Here is a 23,244-nt window from a genome sequence, read left to right as displayed (position 1 = left end):
GACAACCAGTAGTTTGTGTCTCTGCACACGACCCCCATAATTCTGACGGTGGCGTGTACACCATCCACACCATCCAGTGACTGATATACTACCCGATCTATTTAGTTGCCCCTGACGACAATCAAGGTTGCCGGTGTTCTAACTCGGAATACAAAGGGACAGTGAGAAGGGCATCATTCCTGGTGGCGAGAGCGGTGGAGTTGTGAGAGGCACCTCCTCCCGTTGTCCTTCAAAAACGGCACGTGGACTCTAGACAGTTCGAGTTACAAACGAAAATGGTCCACTTCCTGGAAACCTGACGCTGTTTACAACAAGTGACATCAGAGCTGGGAATATAAGGTATGACCTTCAACTAAGAGCAGGCGTCTTTACCAATAACCCAGAGTTCAGCAGAAATCTACAAGAAACAAGAGTTCATACTGGAGTTCTGACTTTATTGTACATGTTAGTATGTGCCACGTTCCACGATCACCGTGAATGTATACGGCCGTCACGCGCTGTAACAATGATGGTTGTAATGACGCTGTGTACATCCCACGGAGGTCAATGACCTCCTCTCCGTACATAACTGTATCAACTCGTGACAGGAAGTGCTGACGGTCTACAGTGTCAGCCCACTGATGCGGTGGTATAACATGGCTACCCCACTCAGACTCCGAGCCGACCAGTCCCCGTATCCTCCTTCTGCTGAGGCATGGCGACAACAAGTGCCACCTTTTAACTTGTTTTGGTATGATTTAGGATCGCATCATTGGGCCTAGTGGTTAAAGCGTTCGCTCGTCACGCCGAAGGCCCGTGTTCGATTCCCCACATGGGTACAATGTGTGAAACCCATTTCTGGTGTCCACCGCTGTGATATTGCTGGAATATTGCTAAAAGCGGCATAAAAATAAATTCACTCACTCACACTCACTTGACCAGGGATGCGTGGCGACCGGATTAATTTACGGGTGATGTAGGAACATGGTGCATATTAACCCGTGAAGCAATGACAATGATCAAAACTGGAATTACCTACTTTCGAAACAAAAATACGAAGTTTATGTGCTCTTATACAGACATAATGCATGAGATCCTGACAAACTGGTCCACACAAATGTGATTCATATCGTCAATACTCAGAAACAGTCATTCGTTCTTTGGTACAGTCTTTGAATCAACGATCACTCTGCTCTCGAACGTCTTGAATAATCGATCAGTCCACGTTCCTTCTGATGTAATTGTCGCAAGATGGTATGTGATACTGTCACGTGATGGAAGGTGGTACTGTCACGTGATGGAAGGTAGACACTCAAAGAAATCTCTTCCTACACTTCGTCGTACGAGCTGCCGCGGCGTTTGACACAGCTGACTGTAAACATGGCTCCGTCCTGATGGACAAAGGTGATAAAGTGGTATACATGTACATATATGGATACACCCTCTGGACACATATATAGAACACAGACATAGGGGACACATACATGAAACACATATACACATGGAAACGAATAAGAGAAAGCATGGAAGTACAAGTGTTTCTTTATTTATTTCCAGACTGTCACCAACAGTGCAATTATAGCATGACAGGAAAGACGGAAAAGAGTATAGGAACACATGCGCTTTCGTGTGTTCCTTTCTTTGTTTCCATCAGTATATATCGGACACATACATGGAACACATATATAGAACACATACATGGGACGAAATATATAGGACACATACATGAGACACATGCACGTATATAGGACACATACATGGAACATATATAAAGGACACATACATGGAGCACATATATAAGACACATACATGGAACACATATATAGGAGACATACATGGAACACATATATAGTACACATACATGGACACAAATATAGGACACATACATGAGACACATGCACGTATATACGATACATACATGGAACACATATATAGGACACATACATGGAACAAATAAATAGGAGACATACCTGGAACACATATATAGGACACATAAAAAAGACGCATGCACGTATATAGGACACATACATGGAACACATATATAGGACACATACATGGAACACATATATAAGACACATACATGGAACACATATATAGGACACATACATGGAACACATATATAGTACACATACATGGACACATATATAGGACACATACATGTGACACATGCACGTATATAGGACACACACATGGAACACATATATAGGAGACATACATGGAACACATATATAGGACACATACATGGACACATATATAGGACACATACATGGAACACATATATAGGACACATACATGGAACACATATATAGGACACATACATGGAACACATATATAGTAGACACATACATGGAACACATATATAGGACACATACATGGAGCACATATATAGGACACATACATGGACACATATATAGGACACATACATGGAGCACATATATAGGGCACATACGTGTAACACATATATAGGACACATACATGGACACATATATACACATATATATATGGGACACATACATGGATATAGGACACATACATGGACACATATATATGACACATACATGAGACACATGCACGTATATACGACACATACATGGAACAAATAAATAGGAGACATACCTGGAACACATATATAGGACACATACAAAAGACGCATGCACGTATATAGGACACATACATGGAACACATATATAGGACACATACATGGAACACATATATAGGACACATACATGGAACACATATATAGGACACATACATGGACACATATATAGGACACATACATGGAACATATATATAAGACATATACATGGAACACATATATTAGACATATACATGAAGCACATACATAGGACACATACATGGAACACATATATAGCACACATATATAGGACACATACATGGAACACATATATAGGACACATACATGGAACACATATATAGGACACATACATGGAGCACATATATAGGACACATACATGGAACACATATATAGGACACATACATGGAACACATATATAGGACACATACATGGAACACATATATAGGACATACATACATGGATACATATATATATACATGACACATACATGGAACACATATATAGGGACACATACATGGACACATATAGGACACATACATGGAGACACATATATATAGGACACATACATGGACACATATATATAGGACACATACATGGAGACACATGCATATATAATGACACATATACATGGAACACATATATAGGACACATACATGGAACACATATATAGGACACATACATGGACACATATATAGGACACATACATGGAACACATATATAAGACACATACATGGAACACATATATAGGACACATACATGGAACACATATATAGGACACATACATGGAACACATATATAGGACACATACATGGAACACATATACATATAGACACACATACATGGACACATATATAGGACACATACATGGAACACATATATAGGACACATGGACATATATAGAGGACACATACATGGAACACATATAGACACATACATGGAACACACATATATAGGACACATACATGGAACACATATATAGACATATACATGGAACACATATATGGGGACACATACATGGACACATATATATATACATGGACACATATATGGGACACATACATGGAGCACATATATAGGACACATACATGTAACACATATATAGGACACATACATGGAACACATATATAGGACACATACATGGACACACATATATATAGGACACATACATGGAACACATATATAGGACACATACATGGAACACATATATAGGACACATACATGGACACATGCATATATAGGACACATACATGGAACACATATATAGGACACATACATGGAACACATATATAGGACACATACATGGAACACATATATAGGACACATACATGGAACACATATATAGGACACATACATGGAACACATATATAGGACACATACATGGACACATATATAGGACACATACATGGACACATATATAGGACACATACATGGAACACATATATTAGACATATACATGGAGCACATATATAGACACATACATGGAACACACACATACATATATATAGACACATACATGGAACACATATATAGGACACATACATGGACACACATATATAGGACACATACATGGAGCACATATATGGGACACATACATGGAGCACATATATAGGACACATACATATAGGACACATATATGGACACACATACATGGACACATATATAGGACACATACATGGACACACATATACATAGACACATATATGGACACATACATGGACACATATATAGGACACATACATGGAACACATATATAGGACACATACATGGAACACATATATAGGACACATACATGGAACACATATATATAGGACACATGGAACATGGACACATACATGGAACACATATATAGGACACATACATGGAACACATATATAGGACACATACATGGAACACATATATATGACACATACATGGAACACATATATAGGACACATACATAGACACATATATAGGACACATACATGGAACACATATATAGGACACATACATGGAACACATATATAGGACACATACATGGAACACATATATAGCACACATACATGGACACATATATACAGAGCACACATACATGGAACACATATATAGGGACACATATATAGGACATATACATGGACCACATATATAGGACACATACAAAAGACACATGCACGTATATAGGACATATACATGGAGCACATATTTAGGACCCATACATGGAACACATATATAGGACATATACATGGAACACATATATAGGACACATACATGGAACACATATATAGGACACATACATGGAACACATATATAGGACACATACATGGAACACATATATAGGACACATACATGGAACACATATATAGGACACATACATGGAACACATATATAGGACACATACATGGAACACATATATAGGACACATACATGGAACACATATATAGCACACATGCATGGAACACATATATAGGACACATACATGGAACACATAGAGTATGACCAGAAATTATTGAGAATTTTAGGAATATGTTTAATTAGATTTCTAGTATAAACAACCTTGACCAACTATCAAGTGCTTGGCTTCATTCAAGAGAGACAACTCCGTTAATCCTTTTTCATTACTTTGTGAAGAGTTGTCCCCCTTTATTAACTTGCTAGCAGACGACATTTTCAGTGATCCTCAGTATGGATGCTTTAGAGAAGAGGAAGCTATGTTTTAGAGTATTATAACAAGGACATCAGATCAGCTAAAGTGATTTCTAGTAGAACAGGCATCCCTTTGTCCACTGTTTATCGTGTTTTGAAAAATATTGCAAATGGATATGGCATTGAGCACCAGGGAGGCGCAGGTAGGCCCAGAAAATTGACTCTCGGTGACAGGAGGCGGCTTGGTATTCTTGTTTCTAAAAACAAACAGAAGGAGTTTAGAAAACTTAAGGCTGGATATGATTGATAGAGGAACTGTGGCTGTCTGTAAAGAGACAATTAGAACTGAGCTGCATGCAATGGGTTGGCAGAAAAGTCGAGGAATTCAATCACCGATCATGAAACCTGAACCAAAGGAGCGAAGGTTGAACTGGTGCTTACAGCATAGAAATTTTAATTGGGACAATGTGATTTTCTCAGATGAAAGTTCTGTGTGGCTGTTTCCTAATACACTGAAATTCTGGACCAAACAAACTGAAAAACCTTTGTATCAGCGCCCAAAGTACAGCCCGAAATTTAACGTGTGGGGTGGCATATCTGTGTTAGGGGCAACGCCCCTCTGTGTATTTGAAGGGAATATGAACAGTGAGCGGTACACAGATATTCTCGAGGGACATTTACTTCCATCTGCTCACGTGTTCTATGGAAATGTTTGGATTTTCCAGCAGGACAACAACCCAAAACATCGTTCAAAGCATTCACAGGCCTGGTTTGGACTCATAATATGACATTATTAGATTGGCCAAGCTATAGCCCTGACCTAAATCCAATAGAAAACGTTTAGGGGCTTATGAAGGAAAGTGTCAATAAGCAAAATCTGACAAATATTGCTGAAATGAAAGAAGAGATGGTCTGATATTGGGACAGCATGGACCACGACTTTCTAACTTCTTTGATCAGTAGTATGCCCCGCCGCATTGAAGCCTGCATTGCTGCCCATGGTGACCTGACAAAATACTAACTGTTCACCTGTCTTTGCATCTGGAGTTATGTTCTGCTAATATTCACATTTAATACGTGAGTAATGAGTGAAAAAAAAAATTACAATCTTAAATTCTCAATAATTTCTGGTTGTACTGTATATAGGAGACATACATGGAACACGTATACACGATACACTTATAAGACACATGTACAGGTCATATACATGGCGGTCGTACATAGGACACATATTACATGGGATATATACATAGGCCACGTATACAGGACACATACAGAGGACACATACATGTGGTATATACATAGGAGACGCATCCAGGACACATATTACATGGGATATATACATAGGACAGTGTACAGGACACATACAAGGACACATACTTGGGACATATATATATATTGCATAGATAAATAAAAACAGAATGCCGTTTTCTCCAACATGTTTCGTTCTTTACTCTTCAGGGGAGATTGTAGCGGTTACAGTATGACGTCATTACATATATATTGTGACGTCATAATAGGGACAACATTCTAGAGCGACAAGGTCACAGCTTGCAATGGTTTAACATTGGTTTGTACTTGTCTATGAAGTAGTGTTCTTTTAAAATTCGTTTTACTTTGTCCGAATTTTGAACTTGATAAAAAGGAAATATTGTAAATTTAACATCGTTTCCTTTCGCACAGACATCTAGATGTTCACTCAGTGGGATACATCGGGTTTCAGGACACTTTATTTGTTGTTTGTGGACACGAACCCGGGCTCTTAAATTTTCTGATTGACCAATATACTGTTCATTACAGCCTGTGCATGTTATGACATATATTATGTTTTTGCAAGAGCAAAAAAATTCTGTTTTACATAGAATTCTCCGTGTCTCGTGAAAGTTACAGAGTGTCCTTCAACAATATGTCGACACGTTCCACAGTTACCTCTGTTGCATCTAGACACAGTAGGATTTGATAAATTCTGTTTCTTTGAAATAAATTTGGCTTTTGTAAGTATCTTTTTAAGATTCTGATTTTGTCTTTTGCTATTTATTATTTTTCTAGATTTCAGCATAGATTTCAGTTTTTCATCTTGTTCTAAGATGCACATATTTGTTTTTTTTGCCCTTGCAAAAACATAATATATGTCATAACATGCACAGGCTGTAATGAACAGTATATTGGTCAATCAGAAAATTTAAGAGCCCGGGTTCGTGTCCACAAACAACAAATAAAGTGTCCTGAAACCCGATGTATCCCACTGAGTGAACATCTAGATGTCTGTGCGAAAGGAAACGATGTTAAATTTACAATATTTCCTTTTTATCAAGTTCAAAATTCGGACAAAGTAAAACGAATTTTAAAAGAACACTACTTCATAGACAAGTACAAACCAATGTTAAACCATTGCAAGCTGTGACAATGTCGCTCTAGAATGTTGTCCCTATTATGACGTCACAATATATATGTAATGACGTCATACTGTAACCGCTACAATCTCCCTGAAGAGTAAAGAACGAAACATGTTGAAAAACGAGTTCTGTTTTTATTTATCTATGCAATATTTATGACTGAACACCTGTACTGGACATTTTGTGAGAAAAGAATACCGGCATTCTGTTTTTATTTATCTATGCAATATTTATGACTGAACACCTGTACTACTTTGGACATTTTGTGCGTATATATATATATATATATATATATATATATATATATATATATATATATATATATATATATATAGGACATATCCACATACATGGAATATACATATAGGACACATTACTGGTATATAAGATACATACATGGGATATATACCTATAGACACATAGGATACGACAGGACACTGCTACAAAGAGGCGTACATCAGACCGTATTACCCTCGAGAGAAGCATACAACTTATAATATCCATTCTCTCCTTACCCTTACCAGTTCTGGCCAGAAGAGGGTAATCAAGTACCACTAACCTTGATCAGGCCCGGCAGGGCCGACCAGAATCCCCTGTTCGGAAACATCTCGACCCCCTCTTTCCCTCCACGGTACCGGTTGAAGGTCATCCCGACCACTAGGTAGATGAACCCAAACACGATCACCCTGGAAACAGTAGACATGACGAACCCAGTCATCCCTGCTCGGACAGCGTAAAACCATACTCACTCACTCACCTAATAGAGTCTTTCCTGAACCACCACAGGGTCACCACTAGACTCAGGCCAGACTATCAGGTGAGTGAGTATTGTTTTACCCCGCTTTTAGAGACACAAAACGTCTAGTGTTTCAATATATATTTATACATAAAGCCATTTATACAAAAAGGGAGCTGCGAGTTGATAATGGTTTATGTTCATTATGCGGTACAGTAGGTGAGAACATCTATCATGTACATATTGAATGTCCAACTAAAAAACTGTTTTGGAAAGAATTCATCAATCTCGTTAAATAATAGACTAGTACTGTTCAACATAACATATAAACTTTCTACTACAGATATTTTATTTTGCTGCAGTAGCAACCACCTACTCAATCACATGATTTTATTGGCTAAACGCCATATATTTGTAATGAAAATAAAGGGTTTGAACTCCAGGTTTAGTATCTATAAAGCAGTATAAAAAGATGTGTATCAAATTGAAAAATCTATTTCTTCGAAAAATATCAACATGGATTCATTTAATAGAAAATTGGATGTAATATCACCAGCGCTGTTACTGTTATGACATTATCTTACGATGATGCAGTACTTGCGTTTCATTGTGATGTCACTGTTATGACAGTATCTTACGATGATGCAGTACTTGCATTTCATTGTGATGTCACTGTTATGACATAATCTTACGATGATGCAGTACTTGCGTTTCATTGTGATGTCACTGTTATGACAGTATCTTACGATGATGCAGTACTTGCATTTCATTGTGATGTCACTGTTATGACTTTATCTTACGATGATGCAGAACTTGCATTTCACTGTGATTCCACTTAGTCTACTATTCCCAGAACATTATGTAACTGTGAATATGTGTTTGCCTTTTTATGTGTGTTGTCTCTCACTTAAAGTCTCGGTAAGGTGATGTATCCAACTGAAGTGAATAAATACTTGTAGCATAAGGGATTGCCTTTGCTATTTGGAATCTGGAAAGAGATAATGAAATTAATTTTTGTATCACCTAGTTATTACCTCTAATCTAAAATTTATGAATCTATTTGACATTGTTTCGGTAAATCCATGAAGATTTTTTTTTTTTGATTTTTTTTTTAATTGAATCGAAAAGATACAGATAAGGTTTGATTCACAAAAAATTAAACGTGCAGACGAAAGGAGTTTGAAAAGAGAAAGATACCGGTATAGACACAGGGTGCAGAAGGGCTTACTCACAAGGGAACAGAGAATTCCATTAAATACGAAATTTTTCATCATTTTCACCGAGAATATGTTTTTCTAGTTTGAAATAGTATTTTATGAAATATATAAGTTGGTTGATATTTAATTCCGTAAAGTCATATCTTGTTTTGTTAATATATTTCTTGATATTGATAAAAAGATGGTTAATCAGGACAGGTGCCTCCGGGTCTCCCAGCAGGAAATGTTCAACATTTATACTTAGATTACAGCTGGTTTTGTATCGATACCACTCAACAAATGTAGAGAGAAGGTGTTTTGTTTTTTCACAGAAATAGAATAAATGTTCTCAAGTTTCTCTTTCTTTGTTGCAGAGGGTACAGACATTATTATCACTGATACCTATATTAAACAGAGATGACTTAGTTGTAATTACTACTCGATGAATCAGTTTATACTGAAAATTCCTGGCTATATTTTCTATTGTAGTTTTATTTATCAATGCAAAACAGTCACGAAGATAGTCATCTGCTAGAGTAATATTAAGTTTGGTTTCCCATTTCAGTTGAAGATAATAGAGAGAACTTCCTTGACTTTCACATAGCTGAGTATATATACTGGCCACATAAAGAAACTGTGCACACAGAAAATATAAAGATAGGCAGACAGCGTCTTTATGCATAAATAAAGGTGTGAACATATCAAGTATTGGAGACAATCAAACGCTCATGCAGGTGCCAGGCGACGTGACGTCATTGATGGTGGCCTGTGGACTTGCAATGTGTTACTGCACGTGTAGCCTGTGCAGCTGCACACAACATGTGAAACTCAGAAATTGATGTCACTGTCGAAAGCTTGATCTTTGGTCATTCAAACGTTCACAAATTCACATGAAAAGTCACATGCACATCATGCCAAGATTAACATGTGTTCAACGTCATGAGGCCATTGGAATGGTTCGAGCAGGCATGAGCCAACAACAGATGGCAGCACATTTTCAATGCCATCGTAACACGATATCTGCATTGGTCAGGCGTTAGGGAAACAGTAATGACGTCACCGACCACCCACGTTCAGGGCGTCCCCGAGTAACGACGCCAAGACAGGACAGATGGATTCGGGTGACTCATATCAGACACAGGTTCCAGACGGCAGTGACCACGTCCCAAACCATTCCCCAGGCCTTCATTTGGAAAATTTGGTAGCCTCTATGCGTCGTCGATGCACTGCTGTGCTTCACGCGCATGATGGTCATACCCGTTATTGACTTTGTGACTTCGACGTGTGACCCCCGACTCAATTTTGAACTTCTGACGTCATCGTTACGGATATTGTTCATGTTCTTTTGACATGTTGTTGAAGCCCGATACTTCAGCTTATAAAGTGTCTACATCATGTCGTCTTTTCTGTGTTGCATTCCAATTCTGAAGGAATTTTCTGTGTGCACAGTTTCTTTTTGTGGCTAGTATATGAATTTACAGTCAGCTGACTTGAGTATTTGTATGAAAGTATTACATTGAGTGTTTACTGATTCTATCTTTTTGATTTGTATCTTTGGTGGCTTTGATGCAATGTTTGGGTATATATTGAAAACAATCTGAAATAAAGGAGATGTTTCGTTAAGATTAAATTCTTCTTTAAGCGTATCAAAGGACTTGAATTCACCGTTGTTCGAGACAATGTCTTTCATATATTTCATGCTTTTTTTATCAATGAGACAAACAATTCAATATCGGTAACAGGTACAAAATTAAGAAGTGGCAAGCACATAAAATCTTCAACACTTTCACTAATTTCAGAATGGATACATGCATAGCATGAAACAACATCTTTCCTAAAAAAGATTTTAATATTTTTAGAGTAGGATTGTATTTTTTCCACTTGAAAGCTGAATAGGTTAATGTCACCAAAAGGTGATAATGTCTCGAATGCTAAGTGCTGCCACAACCCTTTTGATGTCAGTAATCTCCTTATCCATTTGATTTTCATGTAGTTACAGAATGATATAACATCGATCATTTTTAAGCCACCCTTACAGTAGTCGTTTATCAACATTTTCCTTTGGATTTTATCGCGCTTCCCAGTATTCAAACGTTTGAAAAAGAGTTAGATGGATTAGGGAGGGCGATAATCAAGTGTGTAAAAAGGGGGATAATTTGAGTTTTAAGTATCGTTATTCTGCCTATCAAAGTTAATGATCTATTTGACCACGAGAATAATATTTTTCTAATTTTTGAAAACTGCGGTTCGAAATTTAATGTAATCTTTTCTTCTAAATTTGTTTAAAAAATTATTCCCAGGATTTTGAATTGTTCTTCGGACCAGCGAAGAGGTATATGTGGACAGAGTTGTTCATTTGTGTCTCGTTTGGACCCTATCCAGACAGCTATAGTTTTATCACAGCTTAGATTTAGACTGACTGACTGACTGAGTTTGGTTTTACGCCGCTTTTAGCAATATTCCAGCAACATCACGGCGGGGGACACCAGAAATGGGCTTCACACATTGTACCCATGTGGGGAATCGAACCCGGGTCTTCGGCGTGACGAGCCAACGCTTTAACCATTAGGTTACCCCACCGCCCCCTTAGATTTAGACCAGATACTATTGCAAATGTTTTAATAATATGAATTTGCTCTGACAGTCCTCGTTCAGATCCATCTAAAGTGAAATTATTATCGTCTGCGTATTGGAAGATGAGATATTCTATATCTTTTATAGTAATACCATTGATATGCTTATTAGATTTAATTGCAAAAGCCAATAATTCGACACATGTAACAAAGAGGTATGGCGCTACTGGGTCTCTTTGACGACACCCGCGTCCTAAGGAAAAGAAGTTTGACAACAAACCCGATAAAATTGAAGCACTACAGCTATTACGCTGAAAGAGTTTAATCCAATTTCCAAGTACAGGGCCAAAATTAAATACTTCCAGTACCTTGTCAATAAAGTCCCATTCGACAGTATCGAATGCCTTCTCAAAATCTATTGCAACTAAAAGACCAGGTAGTTTATATTCTTCACAATAATTCATTAAGTCATGGTCACCCCAGACCATGACACTCCCACCACCCAAAGGTCTGTCTGAACCACACATTCATCAGCATAACGTTCACCACGTCTACGCCAAACACGTAATCGGCCGTCAGCATTACGTAGATCAAGACGTGACTCGTCAGTGACTACCGCGTCATGCCATTGTTGTAACCTTTACTGAAAATGCCTGCTAGCCCATTGTATACGCTCATTACGGTGTCTGTCAGTCAGAATTGGTCAAACATAAGGACGTCGAGCATGGAGCCCGCAGCGTGTAGACGGCGTCGCATGGAGTCAGCGCTGATGACCCTCCACGTCAATCTTGAACTAGTGCAGCAGTCCTGGCAGTCGGCAGTGTTCAATCACTGATATGGACAAGGTCAATATGGCGATCCTGATGGAGCGTCGTAACACGTTGTTGCCAAGGTCATTGAAGGTCACGGGTGCAGCCTGTCTACTGATGTCGTCTATGAAGCCTAACGATGGTGGAGTGGCCAAGTCCAAGTTGTCGAGCAATATGTCTGCTGCTGGTGCCAACCTGAATCATGCCTAGTGCACGTTCTCTTTCGTGAGGTGTTAACCTCGGCATCTCGGTCCTTCGTTTCACAATCGTTAGTGAAGCAATGAGAATCGGTTCTCATACACCTGATTTTAATGTCACAGTCAGTATGATTTCAGAATGAAATTCGCGCTTTTTTCATGGCGTGGCTGCATGTTGATGCATTTTGGAATTAAGAGTCATACTGTGGACAGGAATTTGTTTCTAAAGCATTTTTTCAATCGGACATGCCCTTCGACTTCATGTTAGTTATATTCATTGATCATTGTCATGCTGAAATCCATCTTGATGAAAATATGGACAATTTTAGACTGGTGCGTTTTCAATGATGTTCAGTATACTAACGGAAAAAAGTAACTGTGCATAACATAGAATTCCCAAAAATAAATGTAATTTGAAACGTTATATAAATAAACCCAAATAAACATGTGGCAAAGCACTTTGCATGAAATTTGATGTCACGTATCGCGCGTGGCACGTGCACTTTGTGCACAATGAACTTACTCATTATTTGCATGCTTTATTACACCTGATGTTCACACACCTGATATTGAAAAAAGAAGAACCTTTGATTATTCTCTAACCTCTGAATACTGTGGAAAGGGCGTTGATTGCAGCTTAAACTGCGCGTACGTCACGACACGACTTTCAGAAAATAAGCGTATCCGCGCCGTGGTTGTGCTGGAGGCTGGAATGGCCCAAAATGAAGTGACCCCGGCATGTTTGTGTCCATTGAAACACGATCTCATCTCTATGGTGAGGTTTTAAACATAATGTGCACAAGAGAGATTTGCCTCGGACCGGCAGTCCACGCGTGACGTAACGTCAGCAAGATAAACACATTCGTGACTCTAAACACGACTATTCCATGTGGCTACAAAATAAACACTGGGTGTGTATAAACTTTCCCTGGAAGGCCGTGGCTTCTGCCGTCAGTGCTCGCGGAATACTCAGCACTGGATTGTGGCTATAATACCCATGACTACTCACAAAATCAGGAGTATCGTGCCTCCGCTCAGCCCTTCGTCAGCCGGACCAAAGGCGGAACATCCGTCTGCACATGCGCACTGGCTTCTTAATTCCATATACTGTAAACAAAAACGGATATATCAAAGTAAATAAAAGCTGGATGCTTAAATTTTAATGTACTTACACCAAAATGACATATATATTTTCCGTTATTCGAGTGATGACGAGGTCGGGAGAATTCATCAGTTCCACTTATAACATTGCTGTGAATGTGACAATGTTCAAATTAATAACTATTTTTAAAATGGGTCATTTTTGCATAAATCATAAGTAACAAATATTGTAAATAACAATGGAGAAGTCGAAAGATAGGAATATAGGTGAATAACTAGTTTAAGACATCCGCGTTAAGATTATCAAGGTAATACAGGTACTGTATGGAGAAGGTAAAGATCGAGATGTCCGTGTTTGAGAAAGCAAGAGCCGATGGCAGCTGTGGTGTCACGTACATACTGCTGCGGGTTTGCCTCCCCTTGAGCTGTCAAAGTGGCCTCTTCTTGGTCGGGGTCACACACAACTGTCACGAAAGTGTTTCTGCAAAAGGAGGCACAGGCAAAACATTGTATTTGATTTTTTCTGAAAGAACTCATTCAGAGATTCTAGCTGGCGATCATAGTGAGTGAGTTAATGAGTGAGTGAGTATATTTTACGCCGCTTAGCAATATGCCAGCAATATGACACCAGAAATGGAGTTCCCACATTGTACCCATGTGGGGAATTGAACTGGGGTCTTCGGCGTGACGAGCGAACGTTTTTACCACAAAGCTACATCAGGCCCCCAGGGTGCTCATAAGTTCTCCGAGTTTACTACATTCATAACCTTCAGCCGTGGGGGCCCTACCAATTTACGCTTGTCAGAGGGGTACACAAAACACGTGATTTTAACTTTCTGTTGTCATACTTCCCTTTAAGTGGAAGCCTTGGTGGCTGAGTGGGTTGGATCGCTGACTTTGTGTGCTGGCAATCATGTGCCTGCTCGGAGAGTGTAGGCTCGAATCGCGGGTGGGACTTAACTCAAAAAAGTACGAGAATCTGTTTACATGCCCTGAGCTCAGAAATATTACAGCCGCCCACCTCAGTATGTCTGTCGTGGAGGTGTAGGACACCTGAATGTTGTTGCCGTCGTAGGACCACGTGGCCGATTCTTGTGCCCCCAAGTTGTAGGACTCGGAAATATCGGGAGTTGTCTGACATGCCTGCAGGGTACACAATCAAACAGTCAATGTTTTAAACAGAAGAATCCACACGTTATAGGGAAATAACAGCGACATTTAGGGGATAGTGATGAAATGTTTTACTGTGACAATTCGCTGTTGTGAGGCTGTATATCCACCTATGGTATGTCAGTTTTTTAAGACATTATGTGAATATCTGTAAAAATAGATAGGGGAAACATTACAGCATAACCAGATAGGGAAAACATTATTGTATCAACAGATAGGGAAACATTATTGTATAAACAGATAGGGAAGCATTACAGTATAACCAGACAGGGAAAACATTATTGTATAACCAGATAGGGAAATATTACAGTATAACCAGATAGGGAAATATTACAGTATAACCAGATAAGGAAAACATTATTGTATAACTAGATAGGGAAAACATTATTGTATAACCAGACAGGGAAAACATTATTGTATAACCAGATAGAGAAAACATTACAGTATAACCAGATAGGGAAAACATTACAGTATAACCAGATAGGGAAATATTACAGTATAACTAGATGGTGAAAACAGTACAGTATAACCAAATAGGGAAATATTACAGTATAACCAGATAGGGAAAACATTATTGTATAGCCAGATACGGAAACATTATTGTATAACCAGACAGGGAAAACATTACAGTATAACCAAATAGGGAAAACATTATTGTATGACCAGACAGGGAAAACATTACAGTATAACCAGATAGGGAAAGCATTATTGTATAACCAGATAGGGAAAACATTATTGTATAACCAGACAGGGAAAACATTATTGTATAACCAGATAGGGAAAACATTACAGCATAACCAGATACGAAAAACATTATTGCATAACCAGATAGGGAAAACATTACAGTAACCAGATAGGGAAAACATTATTGCATAACCAGATAGGGAAAACATTACAGTATAACCAGATAGGGAAAACATTATTGTATAACCAGAAAGGGAAATATTACAGTATAACTAGATGGTGAAAACAGTACAGTATAACCAGATAGGGAAATATTACAGTATAACCAGATAGGGAAAACATTATTGTATAACCAGATAGGGAAAACATTATTGTATAACCAGATAGGGAAAACATTACAGTATAACCAGACAAGGAAAACATTACAGTATAACCAGATAGGGAAAACATTACAGTATAACCAGATAGGGAAATATTACAGTATAACTAGATGGTGAAAACATTACAGTATGAACAGATAGGGAAATATTACAGTATAACCAGATAGGGAAAACATTATTGTATAGCCAGACAGGGAAAACATTACAGTATAAACAAATAGGGAAAACATTATTGTATGACCAGACAGGGAAAACATTACATTATTGTATAACCAGATAGGGAAAACATTATTGTATAACCAGATAGGGAAAACATTACAGTATAACCAGATAGGAAAAACATTACAGTATAACCAGATAGGGAAAAACATTACAGTATAACCAGATAGGGAAAACATTACAGTATAACCAGATAGGGAAAACATTATTGTATAACCAGACAGGGAAAACATTACAGTATAAACAGATAGGAAAAAACATTAATAACATTAGGGAAAACAGTATAAACAGATAGGGAAAACATTATTGTATAACCAGATAGGGAAAACATTATTGTATAACATTAGATAGGGAAAACATTATTGTATAAACAGATAGGGAAAACATTATTGTATAACCAGATAGGGGAAACATTACAGTATAAACAGATAGGGAAAACATTATTGTATAACCAGATAGGGAAAACATTATTGTATAAACAGATAGGGAAAACATTATTGTATAACCAGATAGGGAAAACATTACAGTATAACCAGATAGGGAAAAACATTATTGTATAACAAGATAGGGAAAACATTATTGTATAACTAGATAGGGAAAACGTATAAACAGATAGGGTAAACACATTACAGTATATAAAAACATTATTGTATAACATCATTATAGATAGGAAAACAGTAACCAGATAGGGAAAACGTTATTGCATAACAAGATAGGGAAAACATTTACAGTATAACCAGGTGGGGAAAACATTATTGCATAAACAGATAGGGTAAACATTATTGTATTAACAGATAGGGAAACATTACAGTATAACCAAATAGGGAAATATTACAGTATAACTAGATGGTGAAAACATTACAGTATAACCAGATAGGGAAATATTACAGTATAACTAGATGGTGAAAACATTACAGTATAACCAGATAGGGAAACATTACAGTATAACCAGATAGGGAAAACATTATTGTATAAACAGATAGGGAAATATTACAGTATAACCAGATAGGGAAAACATTACATTACAGTATAACCAGATAGGGGAAAACATTACAGTATAACCAGACAGGGAAAACATTACAGTATAACCAGATAGGGAAATATTACAGTATAACTAGATGGTGAAAACATTACAGTATGAACAGATAGGGAAATATTACAGTATAACCAGATAGGGAAAACATTATTGTATAGCCAGATAGGGGGAAACATTATTGTATAACCAGATAGGGAAAACATTACAGTATAACCAGATAGGGAAATATTACAGTATAACTAGGGATTACAGTATAAACCAAAACATTACAGTATAAATGGTGAAAAACAGATAGGAAAATATTACAGTATAACCAGATAGGGAAAACATTATTGTATAGTAGATAGGGAAACGTATAACGATATAAACATTATTGATAGATATAGGTAAACATTACAGTATAACCAGATAGGGAAAACGTTATTGCAGATAGGGAACAAGATAGATAGGGAAACAGTATAAACAGATAGATATAAAACGTTATTTATTGCATAACAAGATAGGGAAAACATTTACAGTATAACCAGGTGGGGAAAACATTATTGTATAAAGAGATCGGGTAAACATTATTGTATTAACAGATAGGGAAACATTACAGTATAACCAAATAGGGAAATATTACAGTATAACTAGATGGTGAAAACATTACAGTATAACCAGATAGGGAAATATTACAGTATAACTAGATGGTGAAAACATTACAGTATAACCAGATAGGGAAACATTACAGTATAACCAGATAGGGAAAACATTATTGTATAAACAGATAGGGAAATATTACAGTATAACCAGATAGGGAAAACATTACAGTATAACCAGACAGGGAAAACATTACAGTATAACCAGATAGGGAAATATTACAGTATAACTAGATGGTGAAAACATTACAGTATGAACAGATAGGGAAATATTACAGTATAACCAGATAGGGAAAACATTATTGTATAGCCAGATACGGAAACATTATTGTATAACCAGACAGGGAAAACATTACAGTAAGCCAGATAGGGAAAACATCATTGTATGACCAGACAGGGAAAACATTACAGTATAACCAGATAGGGAAATATTACAGTATAACCAGATAGGGAAATATTACAGTATAACCAGATAGGGAAATATTACAGTATAACTAGATGGTGAAAACATTACAGTATAACCAGATAGGGAAACATTACAGTATAACCAGATAGGGAAAACATTATTGTATAAACAGATAGGGAAAACATTACAGTATAACCAGATAGGGAAAACATTACAGTATAACCAGACAGGGAAAACATTACAGTATAACCAGAGAGGGAAATATTGCAGTATAACTAGATGGTGAAAACATTACAGTATGAACAGATAGGGAAATATTACAGTATAACCAGATAGGGAAAACATTATTGTATAGCCAGATAGGGAAACATTATTGTATAACCAGACAGGGAAAACATTACAGTATAACCAGATAGGGAAATATTACAGTATAACTAGATGGTGAAAACATTACAGTATGAACAGATAGGGAAATATTACAGTATAACCAGATAGGGAAAACATTATTGTATAACATCGTATAAACAGATAGGGTAAACATTACAGTATAACCAGATAGGGAAAACGTTATTGCATAACAAGATAGGGAAAACATTTACAGTATAACCAGGTGGGGAAAACATTATTGTATAAAGAGATCGGGTAAACATTATTGTATTAACAGATAGGGAAACATTACAGTATAACCAAATAGGGAAATATTACAGTATAACTAGATGGTGAAAACATTACAGTATAACCAGATAGGGAAATATTACAGTATAACTAGATGGTGAAAACATTACAGTATAACCAGATAGGGAAACATTACAGTATAACCAGATAGGGAAAACATTATTGTATAAACAGATAGGAAAACATTACAGTATAACCAGATAGGGAAAACATTACAGTATAAGGACCAGACAGGGAAAACATTACAGTATAACCAGATAGGGAAATATTACAGTATAACTAGATGGTGAAAACATTACAGTATGAACAGATAGGGAAATATTACAGTATAACCAGATAGGGAAAACATTATTGTATAGCCAGATACGGAAACATTATTGTATAACCAGACAGGGAAAACATTACAGTATAACCAGATAGGGAAAACATCATTGTATGACCAGACAGGGAAAACATTACAGTATAACCAGATAGGGAAAAATTACAGTATAACCAGATAGGGAAATATTACTGTATAACCAGATGGTGAAAACATTACAGTATGAGCAGATAGGGAAATCTTACAGTGTAACCAGATAGGGAAAACATTATTGAATAGCCAGATACGGAAACATTATTGTATGACCAGACAGGGAAAACGTTACAGTATAACCAGATAGGGAAAACATTATTGTATAACCAGATAGGGTAAACATTACAGTATAACCAGATAGGGAAAACATTACAGTATAACCAGACAGGGAAAACATTACAGTATAACCAGATAGGGAAATATTACAGTATAACTAGATGGTGAAAACAGTACAGTATAACCAGATAGGGAAATATTACAGCATAACCAGATAGGGAAAACATTATTGTATAACCAGATAGGGAAAACATTATTGTATGACCAGACAGGGAAAACATTACAGTATAACCAGATAGGGAAATATTACAGTATAACTAGATGGTGAAAACATTACAGTATAACCAGATAGGGAAATATTACAGTATAACCAGATAGGGAAAACATTATTGTATAACCAGATAGGGAAAACATTATTGTATAACCAGATAGGGAAAACATTACAGTATAACCAGATAGGGAAATATTACAGTATAACCAGATAGGGAAATATTGCAGTATAACTAGATGGTGAAAACATTACAGTATGAACAGATAGGGAAATCTTACAGTATAACCAGATAGGGAAAACATTATTGAATAGCCAGATACGGAAACATTATTGTATAACCAGACAGGGAAAACATTACAGTATAACCAGATAGGGAAAACATTATTGTATAACCAGATAGGGTAAACATTACAGTATAACCAGATAGGGAAAACATTATTGTATGACCAGACAGGGAAAACATTACAGTATAACCAGATAGGGAAAACATTTTGTATAACCAGACAAGGAAAACATTACAGTATAAACAGACAGGGAAAACATTACAGCATAACCAGATAGGGAAAACATTATTGTATGATCAGACAGGGGAAACTTTATTGTGTGACCAGATAGGGAAAACATTATTGTATGACCAGACAGGGAAAACATTACAGTATAACCAAACAGGGGAAACATTATTGTGTGACCAGACAGGGAAAACATTACAGTATAACCAGACAGGGGAAACATTATTGTTACCAGACAGGGAAAACATTACAGTATAACTAGATGGGAAAACCGTTACAATATAACTTGATGTGGAAAACATTATGGTATAACTAGATACGGAAAATATTACAGTATAACTAGATGGGAAAACCGTTACAGTATAACTAGATGGGGAAAACATTACGGTATAACCAGACAGGGAAAACATTACGGTATAACCAGACAGGGAAAACATTACAGTATAACCAGATAGGGAAATATTACAGTATAACTAGATGGGGAAAACATTACGGTATAACCAGATAGGGAAATATTACAGTATAACTAGATGGGGAAAACATTACAGTATAGCTAGATATGGTGGACATGGTCACAGTGCTATCAGTGTGTGTAGTCATGGTAACAGTATGATGTGTGTATAACACCCCAGATGATGTCATGGTCGTAAGGTAGGGACGCTCACGGCGACGTTCGTGCAGGTGCCAGTGCTGAAGGCGAAGCAGGGGTTGTAGTTGTAGAGGAAGCTGTCGGAGGACGCTGATATCCCTTGAAATCTGAAATACGTCAAAATAATGGGTTTACGTGGATGACATTTTCATCATCTGTGTCGTCAACGTGTTCAAAAGGTGACCATACACCTCGTAAGTATCCAGTACAACAGTTTCCAATAGTATGGTGTTCAATCATTCAAGACATCTTTCTCGGAATGATGAAACGACCAGTCACACAGCTGTGCGGTTCGGGACAGGGAATGTGTTGGAACAACCTGGTTTATAGTAGGACCTTGCATCCCGACGACGCAGGTCGATGCTTTCTATTTCAGTCACTGGATTATCTGACCGCCGACATATAGATATGAATACTCTGTGTCTTTGTGGAACGCAAATAGTGGATACTACACTTTCTCAGAAAGGTACACATTATAGTATAGTTTATGGTGTTAAGTCCCGACCGGGATTCGAACCCACACCTTTCTCAAAGACATTGTGAAAGAGACTAAACCTGATTATTTTATTCTGTGCGTACAACAAGCTACGAAGAATGGAAGAGCCCTTGTCGGTCTCTCAGTCATAGAACCGCATTCCCTTTCTAAAACATCAAACCCCCAAACTCTCACTGTGATAAAGAAGTTGTTCATCCATACATTGTCATCCTTCCTCATTGATCCAACTTCTAAATTCCTCTCAAAGACGTTCAACTGTAGTGCTAAGAAAACACCATCATGATTCCATGTTCGGACATATAGCAACAGTACATACATTTCTAAATATTGTGATTACTTATACTATATAAACCCATGAAGATCCGGTCTAGAATTAAACTTCAGTAACCCATGCTTGTCTCAACCCGTGAAGGTCCGGGTTAGAATATTGATCTTCAGTAACCCATGCTTGTCTCAACCCGTGAAGGTCCGGGTTAGAATATTGATCTTCAGTAACCCATGCTTGTCTCAACCCGTGAAGGTCCGGGTTAGAATATTGATCTTCAGTAACCCATGCTTGTCTCAACCCGTGAGGTCCGGGTTAGAATATTGATCTTCAGTAACCCATGCTTGTTGTAAGAGGCGACTAACGGGATCGGGTGGTCAGGCTCGCTGACGTGGTTGACACATGTCATCGGTTCCCAATTGTGCAGATCGATGCTCACGCTGTTGATCACTGGACTGTCTGGTCCAGACTCGATTATTTACAGACCGCCGCCATATAGCTGGAATATTTGCTGAGTGCGGCGTAAAACTAAACTCACTCATTCACAATACTACATAACATATATTCTGAAAGTTCTAAATACTATTAGTGTTAAGCCCATTTCTGGTGTCCCCCGCCGTGATATTGCTGGAATATTGCTAAAAGCGGCGTGAAACTAAACTCAGTCAGTCAGTCTAAATACTATTAACAATAGTATTTGCCAGTTATCCAGCTCGAAGTTCAATATCTCTGTGTTGATAAACATCAAGTCATACATATTTATAGATAAACACTGTTCATTTAACATCTATATCCAACCTGGCGCCTCCGTCTTGGTTACCGAGGCTGGTGAGGTCCACGGTGCCACTGCCATCGTCGAAGGTGCAGGAGCAGGGGCCGTTGCCGACACATTGTTTGCCGAGACAGGGATAAATGAGCAGACAGATGGAGACGATGAGATTCACTGTAGACATCTTGTGTGACGGCATCCTGACGTAGTATCTCGCGTGACCATACATCCACCGCCTTGTGATACG

General features: G+C 37.5%; 1 protein-coding gene across 1 annotated transcript; it reads right to left on the bottom strand.

The window, feature by feature from the left end:
* Positions 1-420: 420 nt before the first annotated feature.
* LOC124253497 (cation-dependent mannose-6-phosphate receptor-like) lies at positions 421-23,244 on the bottom strand. Its single transcript, XM_046687295.1, has 7 exons — positions 23,027-23,244; positions 21,484-21,574; positions 15,224-15,345; positions 14,599-14,683; positions 14,111-14,208; positions 8,150-8,276; positions 421-1,370 (listed from the first exon to the last, which is right to left on the bottom strand). The coding sequence occupies exons 1-7, from the start codon at positions 23,224-23,226 to the stop codon at positions 1,308-1,310; spliced, it is 786 nt and encodes a 261-aa protein (XP_046543251.1). The 5' UTR covers positions 23,227-23,244; the 3' UTR covers positions 421-1,307.

This window comes from Haliotis rubra, unplaced genomic scaffold (assembly GCF_003918875.1).
Source record: "Haliotis rubra isolate DU_JTF1 unplaced genomic scaffold, ASM391887v1 Scf541, whole genome shotgun sequence".
In the NCBI taxonomy this organism is placed as follows: domain Eukaryota; kingdom Metazoa; phylum Mollusca; class Gastropoda; order Lepetellida; family Haliotidae; genus Haliotis; species Haliotis rubra.
Note: the sequence above shows the minus strand (reverse complement) of the source record. Positions and strands in the feature narration are given on the sequence as shown.

Excerpts from the sequence above, each read along its gene's own strand:
- LOC124253497 (XM_046687295.1), bottom strand. The coding sequence starts at position 23,226 with ATGTATGGTCACGCGAGATACTACGTCAGGATGCCGTCACACAAGATG. Across the intron at positions 15,346-21,483 it reads GCACCTGCACGAACGTCGCC|GCATGTCAGACAACTCCCGA; the intron begins GTGAGCGTCCCT and ends TGTACCCTGCAG. Across the intron at positions 14,684-15,223 it reads TCCACGACAGACATACTGAG|AAACACTTTCGTGACAGTTG; the intron begins GTGGGCGGCTGT and ends CTCCTTTTGCAG.